The 22,156-nt window shown below is 56.3% G+C and overlaps 1 protein-coding gene across 5 annotated transcripts in view; it reads left to right on the forward strand.

The window, feature by feature from the left end:
• The window catches only part of SEPTIN9 (septin 9), a 146,212-nt gene that overhangs the window by 23,432 nt on the left and 100,624 nt on the right, over positions 1 to 22,156 (forward strand). Inside the window, exon 1 of one of the 5 annotated variants that reach the window (XM_072781739.1) lies at positions 721 to 1,501. The exons of 3 other annotated variants lie outside the window; for them this stretch is intronic. In XM_072781739.1, coding sequence (XP_072637840.1) covers positions 1,480 to 1,501 — 22 coding nt within the window. In that variant the 5' untranslated portion in view covers positions 721 to 1,479. Of the gene's footprint in view, positions 1 to 720; positions 1,502 to 10,727; positions 10,829 to 22,156 lie in introns of those variants that run through there. One more of the 5 variants, XM_072781742.1, reaches the window with a different exon arrangement.

Raw genomic sequence — 22,156 nt, forward strand, 5'->3', positions numbered from 1 at the left:
CCCCCCTGCCCTTTGCCACCCCCCCCATCCCCCGTAACACATGCTTATGTGGCCATGTGGGACCCTATGGGACTGGGATGCAAACTCAGGATAAATCAGAGCAAACTGGCTAATGCGGTTTCATTCAAGGCGGGGCAGTGCTCTTCAAACCAGCCCCTGTGGCCACATGCCCCCTTTTGCAGGAGAACTGGGACATCTGGAGTTCCCAGCAAAATCGCATGAGCTTCCCTTGACACGTGGGCACCAGTATGCGTTTTCTTTTAATGGGGTCTGGCAGACAAAACCTGCTTCTGTGTCTCGGGCCAAGGGCCGCCACTTTTGAGCTCCCGAAGGAAAGAAGCCTGAAGAGCAGAGGGGGTGCTCCACCCCCGGCCCCCCAGCTCTGATGGACTCTGGTCAGGTGCTGGTGGGGTCCCGAGGTTGCCGGGGAGGAGCCCCACGGGGGCCCCAGAGGACCCCAGGGGAAGTGCAGGAAGCCGCTGAGGGCCCCCCCCACCGCCAGGCCTTGGGGGGGCCCCTCCCAGAGAAGTGCTGAGTGTGGGGAACTGTGCTGAGCAGCCAGGCTCCCTCCCCGGGGACAGCTGGGGACGCACTGACTCATGAGTCAGTGGGACCTTCCAGGAAGTCTCCCTCGCGCCCGCCGCAGGCCCCCCCCCCCTCCCCCCGTGGGACGGCCAGTGGCCTTGTCACCGCCTCCGACAGGACGGCCACAGGGGCACCTTTGCGTAGTCATTGTCGTCGGGGCAGGTGCTCCGGAGCCCTCCCTGGCCGCCTGCCTCCTTGGGGCCAAGTCCGGGGTCAGGGTGGGGTGCACCCCCCTGCTCCCCCAGCGCAGGGAAGGCGAGGCGGGCACGCAGGAGGAAACTAGGCTTTTCTAAGGCTTCCACCAGAGGAAACGTAGCATCTCGGGACGGGGGAAAATGAAAGACTTTGGAAGTCGCCAGGAATTTGACTGTGAGCTGGTTTCCAAGAGGCTAAGTTAAGCTTCTCCAAGTGGATATTAAAAAGGAGCAGCAGGCCTGGCGGCGGGGCTGGAGGGGGTGGAGAGAAGGCCTCCGGAAGCCGCACGCCGCACCTCTGGAGCCCCGCGCACAAAGCCCAGACGGCGGTCCGGCCGGGACCGGGGCCGCGGGAGGAGCTGCTGCGGGAGGCTCGCGGCCCACGTCCCACGTCCGGCCCCCGCCCCGCCTCCGCGCCTCTCGGCTCTGCCTCGGGTCCCTTCTCCCTCCGGGTTCCAAGAGACAATGCTACTTCAGTTTGGGGCACAAACATATGATCAGCACATGGAAATGTGGTAATTTGGATGCATTCGTGATTGCAACAGATTGAAGAAATTAGACCAGACAAAGAGTGTTTTTGGAGGAGGAGGAGGAGGAGGAGGAGGAGGCAGAAAGAGGGAGGGCGTCGGGGGTGAGAAGGGGAGGACGCCTCTGGAAAGGGGGACGCCGGGACCGCCTGCTGCTAAATATATCCGTAGTAATGGAGAGAGACCGGATCACAGGTAGGCCACTCGCTGCCCCCTCCCCTAACCCAGAGTCCCGGCCCTGCTTCGGGAAATCAGCGCCCGGGGGTCACTCTTATTCATTCCTGTGCACATATTTCTTTCCCTCGCGACTGTGCTGAGGTCGTGGGACGCCGCGTTCCCAGAGCTGAGCTTCACCAAGTCTGGCTTTTATTGAAACCCTGCTCTCCCTCCGGGACTCCTCTCTCTCCTTCCCCAGCCGGCCACTTCTGCATCTGTAGGCTGCGACCGTTGGCGCCCGGGCTCCGGGAAGGGGTGGGGTGGGGGGGACCCGCGGCTGGCGCCCTCGTCTGGGGTGGCGGCATTTGGGCCGCTACTTGGTTTGTTTGTCCATCGTGTGGTTAGTGTTTCTGCTGCCAGCCAAAGTCCAGTCTTCAAGGCCGCCTCGGTCTCCTCCCTGAAATAGCATTTTGGTGCCTTCCCAGGAGTTGATTGCAGGGGTGGAGCTCTCCCGGTGCTCAGAGGAGACGTGCAAACGTGTGCGCGCGCGCGTGTTGTGTGTGTGTGCGTGTGCCCATGCATGGCATTCAGAGCTTGGCCTGTTGGGGCCATTAACCAAGGCGAATGCCCCTTGGGGCCGGCCGTGTCACTGGGGTCCTTGCTCACCTGGGAACCCGACAGTGGGGAGGGGGAGTGACGATCTTCTAGGGTCACCGAGGGACCCCATGGGCCGGAAAGATGAGCAGACGTGGACTCCGCTCAGAACCCGGAGCAGAATCGTGGTTTAAAACGTCTCAGTGTCTCAGTGTCACGTCAGGCCACGGAGTGAGGGCAGATGGCCTGTCCTTGGGCCCTCGGGGTCTGAACCAGGGATCCCTGCTCCCCCTGGGGGTCCAGCCCTTCGTAGATGGGCCGCTGTCACCGGCAGCCCCCACGGAGCGGGCACAGAACCATCGGGGTGGCGCGAGAGCCAACCCCAAGGAGGCAGTCCTGCCTTGAGTCATCCAGGTCAGAGGCCCTCTGTCCCTCCACTGGCTGTGGCTGCGTCGTGTCTGACATCTCAAGTCCCCGTTGTCACAGTGCCTCCTGCTCACGGTGTGCCCCCAGGGGGACCAGGTACGCAGGGCAGGCCTGGGGCACCCCAGGGCTTCGGCTGCTCTGGGCTGACCCCTGCACCCTGGTGAGGCTCACAATGTCACCCCACAAGGGCCACAGCCCCGCGTGTGTTGCCTCCACTGTGCCTGTCGGGGGCTCCCCAGGAATGGGTGGCCCGTCCCGGAGCTCCTCCTTGTCTGCTGTTCCAGGGGCCGATCAGATCGTGATGTGCTATCAGGGCCGATGGGGCAGCCGCTGGGAGGAGAGCTGCTGGCCGGCTGTGCGCACACGTGTGTGTGCATGAGTGTGCGTGTGTGCACGCGTGCGCCGCTGGACGGCCACGGGAGGAGGGGCAGCCGTGGAGTCCGGTTGCGGCTCAGGGACCGGGGCCGGCAGGGGCTGTGGGGCCGGGGCAGGGACAGGGCCTGACAGGTCACTTCGCCAGCCTGGCTTGCAGGGCCCCGTGGGGCCGTGGGTCCAGCCTTCGTTTTACAGATGACTGCGCCACGGCCCGGGTGGGTGACCCCAGGGGAGGAGAGAGCCGGGGAGGAGACCCTTGGGAAGTGACAGCCCCTTCGGAACCTTCTGGGCCAGCCAGGCCCCAGGAGCTTTCCATGAACTGAACTAAACTGCCTTTGGAGACGGTCAGCTGGGCACCTTTCTGGCCACGCCAGGCGCCCCCGCCCTGGGCTGGGACTGCCCGCGAGGGACAGAAAGGGGACTTTCTCTCAGGATGTGCCTGAGATGAAATTCCCATAAGGATGCGTTGTCACTAAAAATTACTTATTTATTTCAAAGCTCAGTTAGAAAGTGGTTACAGATGGGAAGGGCAGTGGGAATCCTCGGGCCCTTTCCCGACACGCTCCCCAGCCCTGCTCAGATCTTGACCTTGGTCCTTAATTATGGCTGGGCTCCTAATCAGCACCCCCGCTCCCCAGGGAAGCGAGTTCCGTCCGCCCACCCCGTGGCCCCGGGCCTCGGTGTCCTAGCCTGGAGCGTGAAGGGGTTGGACCGGCGTGGCCCAAGCCAGTGGGCTTCTGAGCCTGTCCTGGGGAGGGGGTGTCCCCGGAAGCTCCTTCCTTCTCACAGGCACGTCCCCTTGTGTCGCCCTAAGGCGGCTGTGACCGCTGCCTCGGGCCCCGCCCGTGCTGGCGCAGAGCTGGGGCTGGGGGCCAGGGTGCCCCGCCCGACCTGCCAGACGGGGCTGCCGCTGCCGGTGTCCCCGCTGGGCTGGCGTCTGCGGTGTGTCTGTCCGGTCCTGTCCCGGAGCAGTTGCTGGGGAGGGGACGGGGGCTTGGGGCAGGTGCAGGCAGCCACAGGACCCTTCCATCTGCTCGCTCCTTCTCTTGGCAGCACTGGGCTCCTGCCCCGTCCGTGGGTCTGGGGCCTGGGGTCCCCTTTGACGGTGGGGTGGCCCCGGTCCTCTCAGAGGCACCCCCCTGCCCCCATGGCCCGGGGAAGATGCCGGAGGGCTTGTCAGCAGGGCAGGGATGAGTCATGGAGCAGGGACTGGCCGCGGAGACACAGAAGGCCGCGCCTTCCAGCCAAGGGTCGGGTTTTTTCCCTTGTTCTGGACTGGCTTTGTGGCTTTTACAAATTAAGCAGTTTTATCTTGTTCCAAGTGCTTGTATTTCAGCAGGGAGAGAATCTCCAAGAAGGGAACTTTCGACTGGGGAGCTGTTACTTAGCTCAGCTGGGCCTCGGGGGAGGGGGGTGGGGGTGGGAACGGGCCTCTCTCGGGTGACTTGCAGGCAGGGAATGTGGCAGCTCTCTGCTGTGCCGGGGACGTTGCTGTGGGGTCCTAGGAGGGCCGCTGCCCCTGGCTGGCCGGCGTCTGCCCGACCCAGTGAGGCACGGAGCGCTCACCTGGCGGGGAGACAGCCGGTGGTCTGCTCTTCTCGGGGCGTCCACGGTCGTGGGGAGGGCAGGGAGCTGGACACCCCTCACCTGTCCCTGCTTGTCTCTGAGTCCCCCGGGCACGTCTCACCCCGGTCCTGGACGGGCAGGTCACAAGCTGCCTGGACCTGCCTTGTCCTCTCTCACTTTATTTCCCTCATCGCCAAGACGAGAGGAGTGGCCAGGAGCCTTCCTGGCTTAGTTTCTTAGGGCTCTGACCTGGTCCCTGGAGTAGTTTCTTAGGGCTGCTGAGACCAAGGGCCACGGACTGGGCGGCTTAGCAACAGTGCTTGACTCTTAAAGTTCTGGAGGCTGGAAGTACAAATTCCAGGTGTCGGCAGGGCTGGTTCCTGGAGGCCTGAGGGGGGCGTTGTTGCCCTGTACCTCTCTCTCGGCTTCTGGGGGCTGCCCCCATCCCCGGTGATCCGCGGCCTGTAGGAGCGTCACCCAGTCTCCGCCTGCCGTCATGGAACCTTCCGTGTCCCCAATCTCTGCTGCTTCTCTCTTATGTGGACACTCATCACTGGACTTGGGGCCCCCTGGAGAATCCAGGATGACTGCCTCTCAAGACCCTTAACTGAATCATGCCTGCAAGACCCTATTTCCAAATAGGACCATGATCAAGGGTTCTAGGTGAGCAGGTGTTTTTTGGGAGGTTGGGGTGGGGGAGCACCATTCAAATCCTCCCCCCACCCCACCCCGGCCCAGGCCCAATGTGTCCTACATGCACAGGATGATTCCATGCCCCAGGTTCCTCCTTGTCCTACTCTGGACCTTGGGGTGTGGGGGCCACTAGCCTTTTTCCCTGGGTCTTGTGTGCCTGGTGGCATGTGGGGAGCTCAGCCTCGTGCGGAATCCAAGAGCCGGCCGGGAGACTGCCCTGCTTCCCTTCCACGCGGCTTCCTCCCTGGAGCTCCCCTGCCCGCGTGCAGCTGTCCCGGGCCGTTTGCCACAGCCAAGCCGTGCTGCAGGGTCCTGGGATCCCCGAGATCCTGAACTCTTTTTAAAAACTGTGGTAAAATAGGCACACCATAAAAAATTGCCGTTTTAACAATTTTGGGGTATATGGTTCAGTGGCATGAATAACTACACTCATGGGGGTGCCTGGGGGGCTCAGTCAGTTAAGCAGCTGCCTTCGTCTCAGGTCATGATCCTGCGGTCCTGGGATCGAGTCCCACATCGGGCTCCCTGCTCAGCGGGGCGTCTGCTTCTCCTTCTGCTTGTGCTCTCTCCCTCTCTCTCTCAAATAAATAAGTAAAGTATTTAAAAAAAAAAGCACACTCACATAGTTGTGCCGCCAGCCATGTATCTGCAGAACTTCTTCACCTTCCAGAGTGAAACTCTGTCCCCATGAAACATCAACTTTCCGTTCTCCCTCTCTGCCCTTGGCCGCCGGCATCCTACTTTCCGTGTCTCTGGGGTTGGACTGTTCCAGGTACCTCACAGAAGTGCAGCCCTGCACTATTTGTCCTTCCTGGCTTATTGGTTCATCCGTGTCATAGCAGGTGTCAGGGTTTCTTTTCTTTTCTTTTTTTTTTTTTTCAAAGATTTTATATATTTATTCGTAAGAGACCCAGAGAGCGAGGCAGAGACACAGGCAGAGGGAGAAGCAGGCTCCTTGCAGGGAGCCCGATGCGGGACTCGATCCCAGGACCCCAGGATCACGCCTTGAGCTGAGCCACCCAGGCGCCCCAGGTGTCAGAGTTTCCTTCCTACTTTGAGGCAGAAGGATAGTCCATCATCTGGATAGACCACGTTGTGTTTCTTCTTTTGTCTCTGGAGAGACATTTGGGTGGTTCTTCTGCCTTTTGGCTTTTGTGACAACTCCTGCTATGAACACGGGCGTGCGGGTATCTGCCCGAGACCCTGCTCCCAGACGTGCCGGCTACATGCCCAGAAGCGGCGTTACTGGATCAGGTGCAGTTTTAGTTTTGGTGGGAAGCTCCGTGCCGCCTGCCCAGTGGCTGCAGCATCTCCCATTCCCGCCAGGAGGGCACGAGGGTTCCGGTCTCCCGCACCCTCACCGACACTTGCCGTTTTATTTGCTTGTTTCGTTTTCATGGATACCAGCCATCCTAGCGAGGGCGAAGTGGGGTCACGTTGTGGTTTTGCCGCGCACTTCTCTAAACGGCTGGAGATGGTGAACGCCTTTTCCTGGGCTTGTTGGCATCTGTGTGTCTTTGGGGGAAACGTTTCTTCAACCCCTCTGCCAAGTTTTTATTTTATTTTTATTTTTTATTTTTTTTCTCTGCCAAGTTTTTAATTGGGTCGTTTGTGTTTCGTCGTTGGTGGTAGGAGTTCTTTACATACTCCGCATATCAGTCCCTTATCTGATACGTGATTGGCAAGCATCTTCTCCCATTTTACTATTTTTTCTTTTGTTCCTCTGCTTTTGGTGTCATACCCCTTGCCACAGAGCTTTTCCCCTGAGATTTTTTTCTTAAGTGTTGTAGAGTTTTGACTCTGGCATTTAGGCCTTGGATCCATTTTGAGTTAATTTCTGTATATGGTGTGAGGTAGGGATCCCGATTCAGTCTTCTGCTCTCACGCCCAGGCTGGCTCCTCTGGGTGGCAGGGAGTGGGGAAACCCTGGGCTGGCCCAGGCCTTGAATGCCTCAGCTCTGGCCTGGAACATAGCTGGACATGTGTTGTGCCCGGGGAAGCCCAGACCGGGCCCTTCTGGGCTGACAGTGGAGGCCGGCCTGGGATGTCACCCTGGCTGTCTGTGTGTCAGAGTGTGGGGCTCCGCATCCAGTGGTCTGTCCCCGTGTTCTTCTTTTCTTTTTTTTAAATTTTTATTTATTCATGAGAGACACACGGAGAGAGAGGCAGAGACACAGGCAGAGACACAGAGAAGCAGGCTCCCCCCAGGAACCCCGAAGCGGGACTCGATCCCAGGACCCCAAGGTCATGCCCTGAGCTGAAGGCAGATGCTCAACCACTGAGCCACCCAGGTGCCTGTCCCTGTGCTCTTCCCAGGAAGCCTCCTCCACCCATACTCTCCTGCTCTGCTTCTGCCCCTGCTCAGAGTTGTCATCCCTCTCGTCTTCCCTTCCACTCCGACAGATACTTCTGTCGCGGATTCCGCTGACAGGGTCGGTTGTGGACTCACAACCCCTTTTGGGCTGGGCATGTGACCGAGCAAAGGGCAGCGTAGGGCCTGAAAGAGCAACTGGGGAGATTTTGTCCCAGCAAGTGACCTGCACTGGGACGGCCGTCTCGGCCACAGCCTGAAGTCCAGGCAGATAGTGCGGATTTCAGCTCCTGGTGAACACTTCTGCCTTTAGACCTTTAGGTCCTCCTTCCTTTTCTTCTTCTTTTTTTTTTTTTTTTTCAAACAAATGAGGAAACTGACGAGCAAAGCTGAGTAAACAAAGCAACACACCCCTGGGAAATGAGCGAAGTGGCACCAGCTCTAAAATTTTGCTAGAAAAACGGCCTGCTGGGGATCCCTGGGTGGCTCCGCGGTCTGGTGCCTGCCTTTGGTCCAGGGCGCGATCCTGGAGTCCCAGGATCGAGTCCTGCATCGGGCTCCCGGCATGGAGCCTGTTTCTCCCTCCTCCTGTGTCTCTGCCTCTCTCTGTCTATCATGAATAAATAAATAAATAAATCTTAAAAAAAAAAAAAAAAGATCTGCTTTGCATCTGGGTGGATCTGCGGGAGCCCGTGGGTGTGTCAGGGCCTTGGGGTTCGGTGGGCAGGACCCCGCACCCCCTGTGCTCCTCTCCTGCCTTCCCGCCACCTCCCACCAGACCGGCAGCAGTCTGTATTCTGCTTTGAGTTCACCTCCCACCAGGCCATAGCGGGGCTGCCGATGGCGGGACCGTCCCACTCAGGTTGGTCCCGTGCGCATTTCAAGTATTTATTGAGGTCCCGCAAGGTGCAGGCGCTCGCCTTGGTTCTCGGCCTGGAGGAGCGAGGAGGATGCAGCCCTTGCTCCCTCGGGACTCTGTCTGAACTAGATGTCAAGCAGCTAGCCGATAAGCACGTGGGTAGATGATTCTAGACGCGGCTTAGAACAGGTGATGTGATCATTGCCACGTGCGCATGCCCGTGGGTATGTGTTGGGGAATTAATGGATGCCCTTCCCGAGGAGGCGACACTGAGCTGCAACTTGCGTGACCAGAAGGACCCTACCGGACCAGGCCAATGTCCAAAGGAAGAGCTTCCAGGCAAAGAAAACAATATGCAAAGGCCCTGAGGTCGGATCATCAAGGTGACAGGTGGGGGTGGGGCTGGGTCTGGTCGTGCTGGGGAGGCCTGCTGGGTGCCCCGTGGAGGGGGCCTCAGGCCCGGGGTGCCCAGTGGCTGCTGAGTCACTGTGGGAGGCCCGGAGGGGAAGCAGGGAGGCCTGGAGGGGAGGGGGATGCCGTAGTCACTTTTTTGCAGCGCGAGACGGAAGGCCTCTGGTTGCTGGGTGGACCCGGGGGGTCGGCGAGGCCGCAGGTGCGCTGCCCTGGCGCCCAGCCCTGCCCTAGCGGCCGCTGACTTTAGGAGGGAGGCCTGCCCCGCCTGAACTGAGAGGATGCCAGCTGGGCGTCTGCTTGGCCAACCAGCAGGGAGGGGAGGCCTGGGAGGGGGACCCCGAGCAGGGAGCCTCTGGAGCAAATGCGGTGTGGGGGACGCAGCTCACAACTTCATGTCCCGCAAGGTCCTGAGTCTCCGGCAGAGTCACTTTGAGCGCTGATGTGACCCCACGTGCCCATCAAGGGACTGACACCCCCTCCTGCTGGTGTGGACCTAGCTCCCGTGCGTCCGCTCACCTGGCAAGCGCTGGCAAGGGGCATGAAGATTCAAGGGCCTCTTTCGCAGGATGGCGGATGGCAGGTGCCCTTGTGCCCCCGGCCCATGCAGGGGACGTTTTGGGCCGGGCCTTGCTTGCTACTGATTGTGCTCCCTGAGCACCTATGGGACACCTGGTGGGGGCGCACAGGTGTGATCCTGGGGTGCAGAAGGCTCACCCAGGCTGGAGACCTCACCATCCTGTGGCCTCGCTTCAGGCCCGCGCCCCCTCTCTGGCCCCCCGACCATGCGCCAGCCAGCCCACCAGGGTCCCGGTGCCCTGGCCAGGTGGCGTTTCCTTTCAAGGATGCAGGGCTCTCGGCCATGGTGCTGTGTGAGACAACAGAGGATGCTGTTACCTGATAACAAGCAAAGATGTGGGGGCTGGAGGGGGCGGTGGGCTGGGGGCTTGGGCCGCCCCTCTGTGCTGTGTGTTTAAGGGTGGTTGGGGGGGTGTACTCCAGGAACGCCCTGCGGCCCCCCTCCCGCCCCCGCCCCCGCCCCAGCTTGCAGCTCTCTGGGGAGGAGGGGACACAGAGGGGCCTGGGTTCTGGAGACCTGCCTGGTGGGTGCATGGGTGCCCTCATGGCTCAGTGAGGGGCGGGGTGGGGCCTGGGGAGGGAGGGGGCCGCACAGCAGGAGGGGGGAAGGACTGGGCTGCAGGAAGCTTTTCGCCCAGAAGGTGGCAGCACAGGCCGCCGAGAGCCGGGCCCTGCCGGGTTCCATCCTCCCGGTATCTTGGGGAAGAGGCTGCAGGGTGTTACTTCCCCTTCCCCTTGGGCTCCTGCAGGCCCGGCCACCCGGTGGCGGGTGGCAGAGTGGGAGTCACCTCGAGGCCCCCGAGGCCCCAGCGCGGGAGCGAGGACTCCCTCCTACACTGGCTGTGGCCTCCGAGCTTTGGGGGCTTCAGCGGAGGGGTCTCTCCTGCTACATCCTTCTCCTTCCCTATTTTTGGTGGATGTGTCTCAGTCTCTTAAATTTTCCCAGCTTGTTACTGTGAAAAATCTCCAAGACACAGCAAAGAGGAGAGAATTCTAGTGCCAACCCCCCCCATACCTCCATCACCCCCATTGATGCACCTTTCGCTCTCTTGGCTCCAACTCACGTCCGTCCCTCCATCTGCCCACAGTCTGTGTGATTTTGGGGACCCCTTTTCAGAATAAGCTGCTGCTATCTGTGTGGATTATCCTGCAAACACTTCAGCTTGCTTCTCATTAGCTAGAGTCCAGTATTTGTTTATGGTTCTTTTTCTTTGAGGTAAAACATGTACGTGCCACGAAACTCCCCAGATCTTGAGCATTGCCCCTCTGAGTCTGGACACAGACTTACGCTGTGCCTCCCAATCCCTATTGGGGTACAGAGCATCATCCCCATCCCTGCTCCTTGCCAGGCGGTTTCTGCCTCCACCTTCCTAGGGGCAGCCAAAACTCGGGTTTTTCCCTCTATAAATTAATTTTGCCAGTTTGCGTGGGTTTTTTTTTTTTTTTTTTAGATGTATCTGTGTTTCCGCCAGCACCAGTAGTTTGTCCCATGATTGCTGAGTGGTCTTCATTTCATGTTTCCAGTGGAGACTCTTATGAATAAGATGCTGCTGTGAGTATTCTTTTCTTTAAAGATTTTTTAAAAAAGATTTTATTTATTCACGAGAGACACAGAGAGAGAGAGAGATGCAGAGACACAGCAGAGGGAGAACAGGCTCCCTGTGGGGAGCCTGATGCAGAACTCGATCCCAGGACCCCAGGATCACGCCCTGAGCCAAAGGCAGATGCTCAAGCACAGGCGCCCCAAAGGATATATATATATATATTTTAATTTTAAGTAATTTCCATACTCAACGTGGGGCTCGAATGCACAACCCTGAGATCAAGAGTTGCACGCTCCGCCAACTGAGCCAGCCGGCCATCCCTCCTATGAGCATTCTTTTTTTTTTTTTTTTTTTTTAAGATTTATTTATTTATTTATGAAAGACATAGAGAGAGAGAGAGAGAGGTGCAGAGACACAGGAGGAGGGAGAAGCAGGCTCCATGTCGGGAGCCCAATGTGGGACTTGATCCCGGGACTCTAGGATCGCGCCCTGGGCCAAAGGTAGGCGCTAAACCGCTGAGCCACCCAGGGATCCCCTGCTATGAGCATTCTTATACAGTGGTGCATGTATGGACATACGCTTCCATCTGTCTTGTGTAAATACCAAGTAGAATTATTGGACCAGAGGGTAGGTGGGTATGGGTTTACTTTGACAAGAAACGGCCAGATCTTTTCCTAAAGTGGCCATACCATCTTACACGTACCATGTCCTCGCCGGCATTTGGTGCTGTCTTTCCTTATGATTCCCTCCTTCTGGTGGGTGTGTAGCGGTATCTCATTTAGGGCTTCCATTTGCATTTTCCTGATGACTAATGCTGGCGAGCACATTCTCATTTGCTTACTGGGGACTCGTCTACTTTTCCTTTGTGAAGGGTCTTTTCAGATCCGTTGCCCATTTTCAAAGTAGGCTGCTTGACTTTTATTCTTTCTGGATGCTGGTCTTTTGTCAGATGCATATACTGGAAATATTCTTTTCCTGCCCTGTGGCTCACATATTCATTTCTTAGTGTGATTATCTTTGGATGAGCAAAAGTTTGTCATTTTAATTTTGATGAAATCTGATTTAACAGACTGCTTTTCCTCTGTGGTTACCGCTTTCTGCGTGCTTTATAAGAACCTTTGCCTGCTCCCACGTGGCACAGAGTGTCTCAGTGGTTTTTTTCTAGAAGCTTTATGATTATAGCTTTTATGTTAGGTTTTACAAATCATCTTTTGTGTAATGAGGTAGGGGGTTAAGGTTCAGTATGTTGGGTTTTGCTTGCTGCTTTGTTTTTTCCGTATGGATATCCAGTCGTTCTAGCACCATTTGTTGAAAAGACATCGCAGAACCTTGGCACCTTTGTTGGAAATCCATTGAATTTGTATATGTGGTTCTATTTTCAGAGTCTATCACATTGTACTGATATTTCGTCTATTCTCTGGCCAGTACCACACTGTTTTGGTTAATGTGGCTTCATAATAAGCTTTGACATAAGCTCTCCCAATATATCTAAAACATTGCTTTACATGTTCTTTTTATTTATTTATTTTTTAAGATTTTATTTTTTAAATATATTTTTTATTTATTTAACATTTTTAAATATATTTTTTAATATATTTTTTTATTTTTGTATATTTTTTTTATTGGAGTCAATTTGCCAACATACAGTATATAAAATTTTATTTTTGAGTGATCTCTACACCCAGTGTGGGGCTTGAACTCACAACCCAAAGATCAAGAGTTGCGTGCTCTACCAGACTGAGTCCACAAGATGCCCCTAGACACTCCTGGCCTTTTAAATTTCCTTATAAATTTTAGAAGTAGAGAGTCAACCATTTTATTTTTTGGTGCCGTTGTAATTTGAGTATATATTTTAAAAATTTCATTTCCAATTGTTCGTTGCTGGTATATAAAATGCAATTGGTTTTTATATATAAACCTTATATTCTGTGAACTTGTCAGAGTCATTTTTTTATCCTAGTACTTGTTTTATTTATTTATTTCTGATCTTGATTCTTTTAATTATTTTTTCTTGCCTTATTACATGAGCTGGAACTGCCAGTACAATATTGAATAGAAGTCAGTAGACATCCTTGTCTTGTGCTGGAACGTAGGATGTTAACTATAGATTTTCTAAATATGCTCTTCGTCAGATTGAGGAGATTCCTTTCTCTCGCCCTAATCTGCTGGAGTTTTTAACATGAATGGATATTGACTTTGACAAATACTTTTTCTGTTTCTATTGAAATGATCATTATTTTCTCCTTTGTTCTACTAATAAGGTGAGTTACAATGATTGATATTTGAGTATTAAACCAAGCTTGGATTCCTGGAATAACTCCCATATGGTGATGATATGTAATCCTTTTTATATATTGCCAGATTTGATTCGCCTAGTTTTTTTGTAATGGATTTTTTATGTAGACCCATGAGGGATATTATCGGTGTGGTATTTCTTGGTTAGTTTGTTTTGGTAAGGCCTTTGCGAGTGGTCTTTTGGCCTCATTAAATGAGCTCAGAAGTGTTCCCTCCTCTCCATTTTTTTTTTAAAGTTTGATTGATTGATTGATTGATGATAGACATAGAGAGAGAGAGAGAGAGGCAGAGACACAGGAGGAGGGAGAAGCAGGCTCCATGCCGGGAGCCCGACGTGGGACTCGATCCCGGGGCTCCAGGATCTCACCCTGGGCCAAAGGCAGGCGCTAAACCACTGAGCCACCCAGAGATCCCCTCCTCTCCATTTTTTGTAAAAGTTTGCATAAAATTGGTGTTCTTTCTTTCTTAAGTGTTTGGTAGAAGTCAATAAGGATGCCATCTGTCTCTAGAGTTTTCTTCCCGGAAAGCTGTTTTTTTAAATAAGTTCTTGTATCAAATATGTTAAATGAGTTTAGTATTTAATTGAATACATTAAATGTATTTGATACATCTAGAGAGTTAGTCAAGGTTTTTACTTCCTCTTGTGTCAACTTGCATAAGTTGTGTTTTGAAGAAATCTGTCCATTTCATGCAAGCTGTTGAATTTATTCATGTAAAGTTGTTCATAGGGGTGCCTGGGTGGCTCAGTCAGTTGAGTGTCTGCCTTCAGCTTCGGGTCATGATCCTGGGGTCCTGGGATTGAGCCCCACGTTGCATCATCAGGCTCCCTGCTCAGCAGGGGGCCTGCTTCTTCTTCTCCCTCTGCTGCTCCCCCTGCTTGTGCTCTCTTGCTCTCTCTCTGTCAAATACAATCTTTTTTTAAAAAAAAAATGGTTGTTCATAATTTTCCTTTATTATCATTTTAACATCTATAGAAGCTTAGGGATAACCCTTCATTCCTAACACCGGTGATTTATGTTCTCCATCTCTCTTTTCTTTTTCTCTCTCATCACTCTAGCTATGAGTTTATTGATCTGTAGATCTTTTTTAAAGAACGAACTCTTGGCTTTATTTTTTTTTTTTTGTTTCCTTTATTTCTATCCTTATCTTCATGACTTCCTTCCTTCTGCTTACTTTGATGTATCAGTCAGGTCCTAGGCAGGAAACAGAAACCACAGCACACAGTAGTTTGAAGAGCAAACTGTAATACAAATAATCATTAACAGGTAAAAGCTAGTTTGCTATGAAAAGGGTAAAACAAGACTGTGAGGAACATAGGGCACTGAGTAAAGAAGCAGCTACTTCAGAAGGAAACACAGGGGAAGCTTTGTCGCTTTAGATTTGGCAACAGTTTCTTGGCCAGGACATCAAAAACACAGGCAACAAGAGAAAAAAATAAAACAACAACCAGATAAATTACATTTCATCAAAATTTAAAACTTTTGTGCCTCAGAGGCGCCCTGAACAGAGGGCAAAGGCAGTCCGCAGAATGGTGGTGGTGGGGGAGTGGAGGAAATATTTGCAAACCATATATCCATAAGGGATTAATATTTAGAATATATAAAGAACTCCTACAACCCAACAACAACAACAACAACAAAAAACCCATTAAAAAACTGGCAAAGGAACTCAAATAGCCCTTTCTCCAAAGAGGACACACAGATCCCAACAAGTCCAGGAAAAGATGCTCGGTGTCCCCGATCATTAGAGCAACACAGATCAAAACGGCAATGAGATAGCACTTTATGCTCGCGAGGATGGCTATTATCCAAAAAACAGAGGATACCACGTGTGGGTCAGGATGTGGAGAAATTGGAGCCCTCGTGCTCTGTTGTTGGGACCGTAAGGTGGTGCAGCCACTGTGGGAAGCAGTATGGAAGGTCCTCAAAAACTTAAACCTAGGATCCTCACGCGATCCAGCAGGTCCACTTCTAGTTGTATTCCCCGAAGACCTGAAAGCAGGGGCTCTCGCAGGTGTGCGTGCATGTTCACAGGAGGCCGTGGCCGGCGGGGCTGGCGTGAGGGGAATGGGAAGTTAGTGTCTGAGGGGCACAGAGTTTCAGTTTGATAAGATGAAGAGTTCTAGAGATGGGTAATGTTGATAGTTGCACAACCACGTGGCTGTCCGTGATGCCACGGAAATGTAGGCCTCAGTATTGTCAGACGGTGAATTCTTGTGTTGTGGATGTTTCACGACACCCACGCGAGGAGCAGAGGTACCTGCGGGGCTGCGGGGACAGAGCACGGGAGGAAGCGAAGGACTCGGAGCCCCGGCAGCCCTGCCTCCCTGGGTCGGGGCCCCAGGCCTTGCTGGAGAGAGTGTGTGGTTGCCACGGAAACCCGTGGTCTCCTGGTGGCAAAACGTTCTTCCCAGAGGGTGTTGGTGGGGCTGGTCTGTAGGAGCAGCTTACGGGGTGGCAGAGAGGGCGTGGGCAGGTTGGCGCTGGTCCAGGGGAAGTGTTGGGGGGCTGGGGGCCGAGGGGTTAGAGCTGGTGCCGGAGACACCCAGGGAAGGGCGGGCCCCAGGCTGCCCAGGAAGAGAAGCCCCTTCCTCTGCGGTGCCCGAGGGAGCCTCTCCCTGTCTCTCCTCCTGCGCCGTGTGTGTGTCTGTGTGCGTGCAGAGGAAATGATTCACACCCAAGTGCAAAGGTGGGGGTCAGAGCAGGAGCCCCTGGAGGAAACGGGGGGGGGGGAGGGGGCAGGAGATGTGACAGATATGGGAGAGGCTCCCTGCACACCTAGAAGGCCCGGTGGAGATTTCCGCAACGCCCAGGATGGGGCTTCAGTCTCATTTCTGAAGTTCACTCTTGTGTCATGAGGCCCGGGATCCTTCGAGGTGAAAGGAAAGGAAGGAACAGGACTTCCCCTGCAGGGCGTGTGCGTGTGCACGTGTGTGTGCGTGTGTGCATGCGTGCATGTGTGCACAGCTCTCCTTTCACATTTTACCATCCTCCTGACCACCACGAAGAACTTCTGCGAACCTCTCCCCCCTGCCCGGTGTTGCGCGTGGTGGGACGTGTGCACACGGGCATGCAGGCGTGAGTGGGCGCACACACACACACACACACACGCACACACATACGCACACAGTCAGGGGCGAGCACTCCTGCAGATTGTACCTAGGCCTGGCAGGAAACCGGACTCTGGGAAACTTCAGGCCCCACCTTTGGCACAAAACTGTGCTTTTTGTTGCTGTGCATTCAAGGGAACAGAAAGCGGGGGTGGGGCAGGGACGGTTTATGTGCAGAAGAGCACTTCTCACCAGTATCCCGTGCAGTTGGGGGCTGGTTTGGGAGGTTCATGTCCCAAGCTCGGGGGGCAGAGGCGGTGGGGCTCGGGATTCCCATCTGAGCCCAAGGAGACTCGCAGGCCGGGAGTGGGCCCGCTCCAGGCTGGGGCTCCTGCAGTTCTGGGCCAGGATCCTGGGATCGCCCCGGGAAGGACCCTCAGCCAGAACCCCGCCCAGTGGCTCCCCACGTCAGCTCAGGGCAGGTGGGCAGCCTAGGAAAACACCAGGTCCAGGCCGACCCCCCAGACCCCTGCATCCAACGAGGTGGCGGTGGGAGCGAGAAGGGGCCCTGGGCAGGTGCTCCGGGGGCACGGTGGGAAGGCCTGTGGGTGCTTGCTGACCGAAGCCGGGGTGGGCCGCCGCCGGGCCCCACCGATGACATAAAATAGCGGATGCAGACTCAGGCTGCAGGAGGGGGGACGTGGCCACGGGGCCACCCTCGCTCAGTCCCTGGACGGGTGTCCTGTCATAACAGGTGAGGGCAGACCCCGGTTCTCTCATGGTTCCAGGGCCAGGAGTCCACGGTCAGGGCTGGTTCCCTCTGAGGATCCAGGGGGAGTCGTCTCCGTGCTTCTACCTCGTGTCCAGTGGCTGCTGGCCTTCCGCAGCTTCTAGAAACCTCACTACGGGGCTGCCTCTGGGAGTCTCTGTGTTCACACGCATTCCCTTCTCTTACAGAGACACAAGTCACTGGGTTTGGGGCCCGCCCTCACCCGGATGCTCTCATCTTAACTCCATCACATCTGCAAAGTCCCAATTTACAAATAAGGTCGTGTGCACAGGTCTGGGTGTTAGGGCTTCAACATGCCTTTGTGGGGGACACAGCTCGACCTGCAGCAGAATCCATCTGCCGAGGGGCCTCTCCAAGACTCAGGTGTGAAGGAGGATGTGGGTGGACAAGAGAGGGCCTTGGGTCAGGGGGACTCAGATGCCATGGGGAGGGGGCGCTCGGAGAGAATCAGGGCAGGGGTTGGGAGGGGACCTGTGTCTGAATAGCTGGATGGTCGTCACATGGAAGGAGAAAGGGACTTCGTTTGAGTTGCTCCAAAATGCACAGCCAGTGCCAGGTCCCAGGAAGTGCAGCTTGACTCATTACATAAAGAGGCATTTTGGGGGCACCTGGGGGGCTCAGTGGTTGAGCGTCTGCCTTTGGCTCAGGTCGTGATCCTGGAGTCCCACGTCAGGCCCTGCATGGAGCCTGCTTCTTCCTCTACCTGTGTCTCTGCCTCTCTCTCTCTCTGTGTCTCTCATGAATAAATACAATCTTAAAAACAAAAAAAAGGCATTTTGCCCACAGGTTGGATTTTCTGACAATGGAATAGGCTGGTTCACAGAGTAGTGAGTTCCCCATGCCTGCAAGTATTCAAACGCGGACTGTATGGAGATTGTTCAGGAGAGCTGTAGAAGGGACCTCTGAGGTGCCTGCCGGGACCGGGTGTCTGTTATTTTAAGAGAACTTAAATCTCAAAGTGTAACGATGTGGGGAACATGCCTAAGAGGGATGGGGGTGGGGGGCCTTCTGCTCAGGCCCTACGCATTCTGCTTTGTCTTTTCGACTGGGGGTCAGGCTGGGCTTGATCCTGCAGCGCTGTCTCCTGGGCCCTTTGCCTCTGGTTCCTAGGGAAGCCTCAGCCCCGTGGCCCACCTGCCCAGGCCCCGACATCGTAATCAAGCGTCAGACGGGTCTGGGGAAACGTGTGCAGGCAGTGACACGCGTGGATGAACACCTGGCTGTGTGTGGCACGTGTGGGCACCTGCCCCCGCCGAGGCTGCCTGGCACAGGGCCGCCGCCCCCCCGCCGCCCCGATCTGCTCTCCTGGGTCTCAGGCAGCTTCGAGAACGCCAACTATTGATGCCTGCCACCTGCCAAGCTCTGCTTTAAGCACCTAATAACACGGGTCTGATGTGTTTTTTTTACTTGCTTAGCAAACCTGTCACACTTGCTCTGTGCCGGGCACTGTTCTAAGCGCTTTACAAAGGGTAACTCGTTTTCGATCCACCGTAACTTTTTGAAGTAGACAATGTTTATCCCCCATTTTATAGATGAAGAGAGTGAGGCATATGGGGTACAGGGACTTGCCCCAGACCTGCCCCCCACGTCTCCCAGCGCACACGCACACATGCACACAGCCATTCGGATTCACTCTCACACGTGTGCTCGACGGCGGCTGTTGTCCCCGGACGTGAAGTGGGTCTCTGAGCGGCCGGGGCCCTGGTTGGGGTCAGCATCTCGCTGCGGACACCGAGGGGCATTCCCGTAGCCTCAGCCTGTGGCCAGGCCCGTCTCCCGGGACCTGGATTTCCCCCAGAGCCCCTGCCCGGCCCGGACGGTGGGTGCCCCGCCAGCCCCTCCCACCACCGCTCTGCTGCCGGCGGACCTGGGCACCCAGCAGCTGTCAGGGAAGGAAGTGACACTTGAGCCTCCGGGAAGCTTTGGGAGAAGCAGCTGCGGGGCCGTGCCACCTCCTGCTGCCACCTCCCTGCCCCCGAGGACGGGCACGGATAAAGAAGCGCTTGAGCGTTCCCAGCGTGGTGCCTGCTGGTCACACGGGGCCAGCGAGGAGCTGCCCTCGTGTCCTGTGTGCTGGCCACACACCAGCCCAGGCCGGCGCCGCCTGCAGACACCGGCTCCTCATTGCGCCAAGACCCGCTATTTCACGGGGAGACTGAGGCCCAGAGATGTCGAGAAACCTGTTCCGTCTCCACCAGCCAATAACTTAGCAGAGGCAGGACTTCTGAGGGCCGTGCGACCCCCAAGTCCACATTCTTCATATTGCCTCAGGCCCAGAAGAGGATCAGGATGGTTTTCCACGAGCTGATTATTCCATGGTCTGTGGCACTTGGCCGCTCGGCTCATTGTAGTTGCTCAATAAAACGCTGAATGAATGGGTGGGTGCTCCCCCGTTGGCCGGCAGGACCGAGGGCTGATGGCTTGGGCCCAAACGCCTGTCTCCGTTCCCTGGCCCAGCGTCTCCCCTTGGGGTATGTGACCTTGAAAACAGTGACCCCCTCCGTCCTGCCTGGGACAGGACAGCGTCTCTTGAGTGGCGTCAGGAGAGCAGCTGGGGATTACCAGCGCCCTGTGGCTGGCAGGCCGTGCGCCAGATTCCTGGCACGGCTGTGTGGGTGATTGTCAGCCACATGTGTGTGCACAAGTAGGGCTTGGTGCAAACGCATCCTCCCCCCCGCCCCGTCCCCCGTCCCTCGTCCCCCGCCCTCCCGCACCAGCCCCCTGGGTGGCTGCCAAGAGTCTGCTCTGGAACGTTGGCCACCGGGGGGTCTTGCCTTGTGTCCTGGCTGTTGTGGTTGTTCATTCATGTCACGGGGCTGTGCACAGGAGCCTGAGCGTGGATTGTGGGTCATGCGTGCATCCTACGCCCCTTCCCATTGGGGCATCACGGGGGGGTGGCAGAGACACCCGCCTCCAATCTCACGCACAGTGGCTGCGGCATCGGAAGGCCCTTGCGCGGTGAAGGGCTCCCGTGGGGCCCACACGGACTCCTCCTCCGTGCCAGGGTTCTGAGTATCCATCCTTAGGAGAAAACCAACATCCGGATCTCTGAGTGGTGCAGGGTGGGTGAAGGCGTTCCAGAGAGGACGCCTTGTGGGTGAAGGCATTCCAGAGAGGACGCCAGGCCAACCAGGGACCTGGGGCTTAGACTCCTGCGAAGGTTCACTCAGCAGACGGGTGCAGCATCCCGGCCCCGTCCCGTCCCCTCAATGCACACCGCGTGCCCCTCAGCTTCGCCCGCACAGCCCACGTCCCGTGCACCTGGCCTGGCCTCCAGCCCAGTCTCCTGGGCCTCTGGAGCCTTCTGCGAGGACTCAAAGCCACAGCCCCTGCTGCCCATGATTCTGCGTCGGGCTACACAGATGGACGTGAGGTTGTCCCGGCAACTCCACGGATGGATCCCTGGGGCCTTGGCAGGCTCTTGCCTTTCTTGCACCTGTGCCCCCCATGGGGAAATTCGGGGATGGAGAGGCTTGCCTCCCTGTGGCTTCTCAAGGATTCAAGGAGGTGATAGCGCAGGAAACAATGTAATAGTAATCTTAAATGTAATAAATGCAGTGGGCTGCAGGCAACGCCCGCCCTCGCCCTCGGGAAGGAAGTGGGGCTCCTCCTCCTGCTTTCCTCCATCTGTTCCCCCTCCCCCTTACCGCCTCCCCCATGCACTAGCACTAGCACTACAGTTCCCTGGCCCCAGTGGCCCCGTCAGTCCTACCTTCTCTCTGGGTCTCTAAGTGGGGGCTCTAAGTGGGCTGCCCCAGCCAGGGGGTTCCGACTGGCCGCAGCCCTCAGCCTGCTTCTCAGTCCGCCTGGGGCCTGCTGGGGGCTAGGGGGCAGCCTCGGGACACAGGCCCGGAAGGGGGCTCTTGGACCGAGGGCCGTCTGGCAGGACAGAGCCCTGCGGGGAGAGGGCAGGCGCCACTGGAGGGGAAGCTATCGAGACGCTCGCTAGTGCTTTATTTATGACTTCGGATGTTTGCGGGGTGAGCAGAGCATAGTGAAGAAGTCATTGGCCCCACGTCCAGAAGTGTCCGCTGGGTGGCTGGACAGGGCTGCTGGGTGGGGGTGCTCCCTGGGCAGGCAGACAAGGCATGGGGCAGGGGCTGACGTGCGCTTGGCATCTGTCACTCGCCAGGCACTGTGCGCGGGAGGGAGCGCTGGCATCGGGGCCGGCCCACGCTCCCCTGCAGAACCTTCCAGGTGCAAGTGGGGAGGGCATAGTCAGGACTGAGAAGCCAGGGCCTTGAACCTTTAAGGCATGCGCTCAGTAAGCCTCCATCTGACAGTCTTCAGGGGGAGGGAGAAGGCGCATCTGCACTTGCAGGGCTGCATTCCGACGCGTGGGGGTCTGGCCTGCCCCGACCGCTGGTGTGGCTCCCCGTACCTCTCTCCTCCCTCCGTGGATTGTGAAAATGGCCAGACATGCAGCAGCGTTGGAAGCATTCTACGGTGCACACCCGCATGCCCATCCCTCAGATTCCACCATCGGCATCCAGTTATGCCCCTCTGTCCACCTGTCCCTCCTTCCATCCCTCCGTAGGTCCCCCTTGGTGTTACTGCTGGTGCATTTCTTTAAGATTTTATTTATTTATTCATGAGAGACACAGAGATATAGAGAGGCAGAGACACAGGCAGAGGGAGAAGCAGGCTCCCTATGGGGAGCCCAGTGCAGGACTTGATCCCAGGACCCCGGAATCATGACCTGATCCCAAAGCAGACGCTCAACCACTGAGCCACCCGGGTGTTCCCCAAGTTCCTATTTTTATGCCAGACACTCACTGCCACCGATCCCTTCACTCTAGGGGATTGCTGTCCCTCGTACATGGGGGAATCGGGGACAGCTCAGAGGGGTGAAGTAACGCGCCCGCGATCCTGCTGCCGGGTGAATGGCCAGCCCGGGTCTGCACGCAGCAGTCGCACCTGGAGCCCGGGCCTCAGCTCCTACAGATGTTCTGAGGCACATGCTTTGTCTCTGACATGGCCACGTCTGTTCTGTGCAGCACAAGCTGTTCGCGTTGGTGACCTCTCAAGGTCCATCTCGACGCAGAACTTTCCAGAGCACTCCGGGCCTACTCTGGGCATGTATTGTTTAGGCGTCCCCTCTGCCTTATGCGAGCATTTGTCCTCTGTTAAGCTCAGACCTTTGTTTTCCGATTCCCGATACCCAAACAAGCAAACGGGACACACCTTGGGTGAACTGCACTG

The sequence above is a fragment of the Canis lupus genome, chromosome 16, assembly GCF_048164855.1.
Source record: "Canis lupus baileyi chromosome 16, mCanLup2.hap1, whole genome shotgun sequence".
Taxonomy (NCBI): Eukaryota; Metazoa; Chordata; class Mammalia; order Carnivora; family Canidae; genus Canis; species Canis lupus.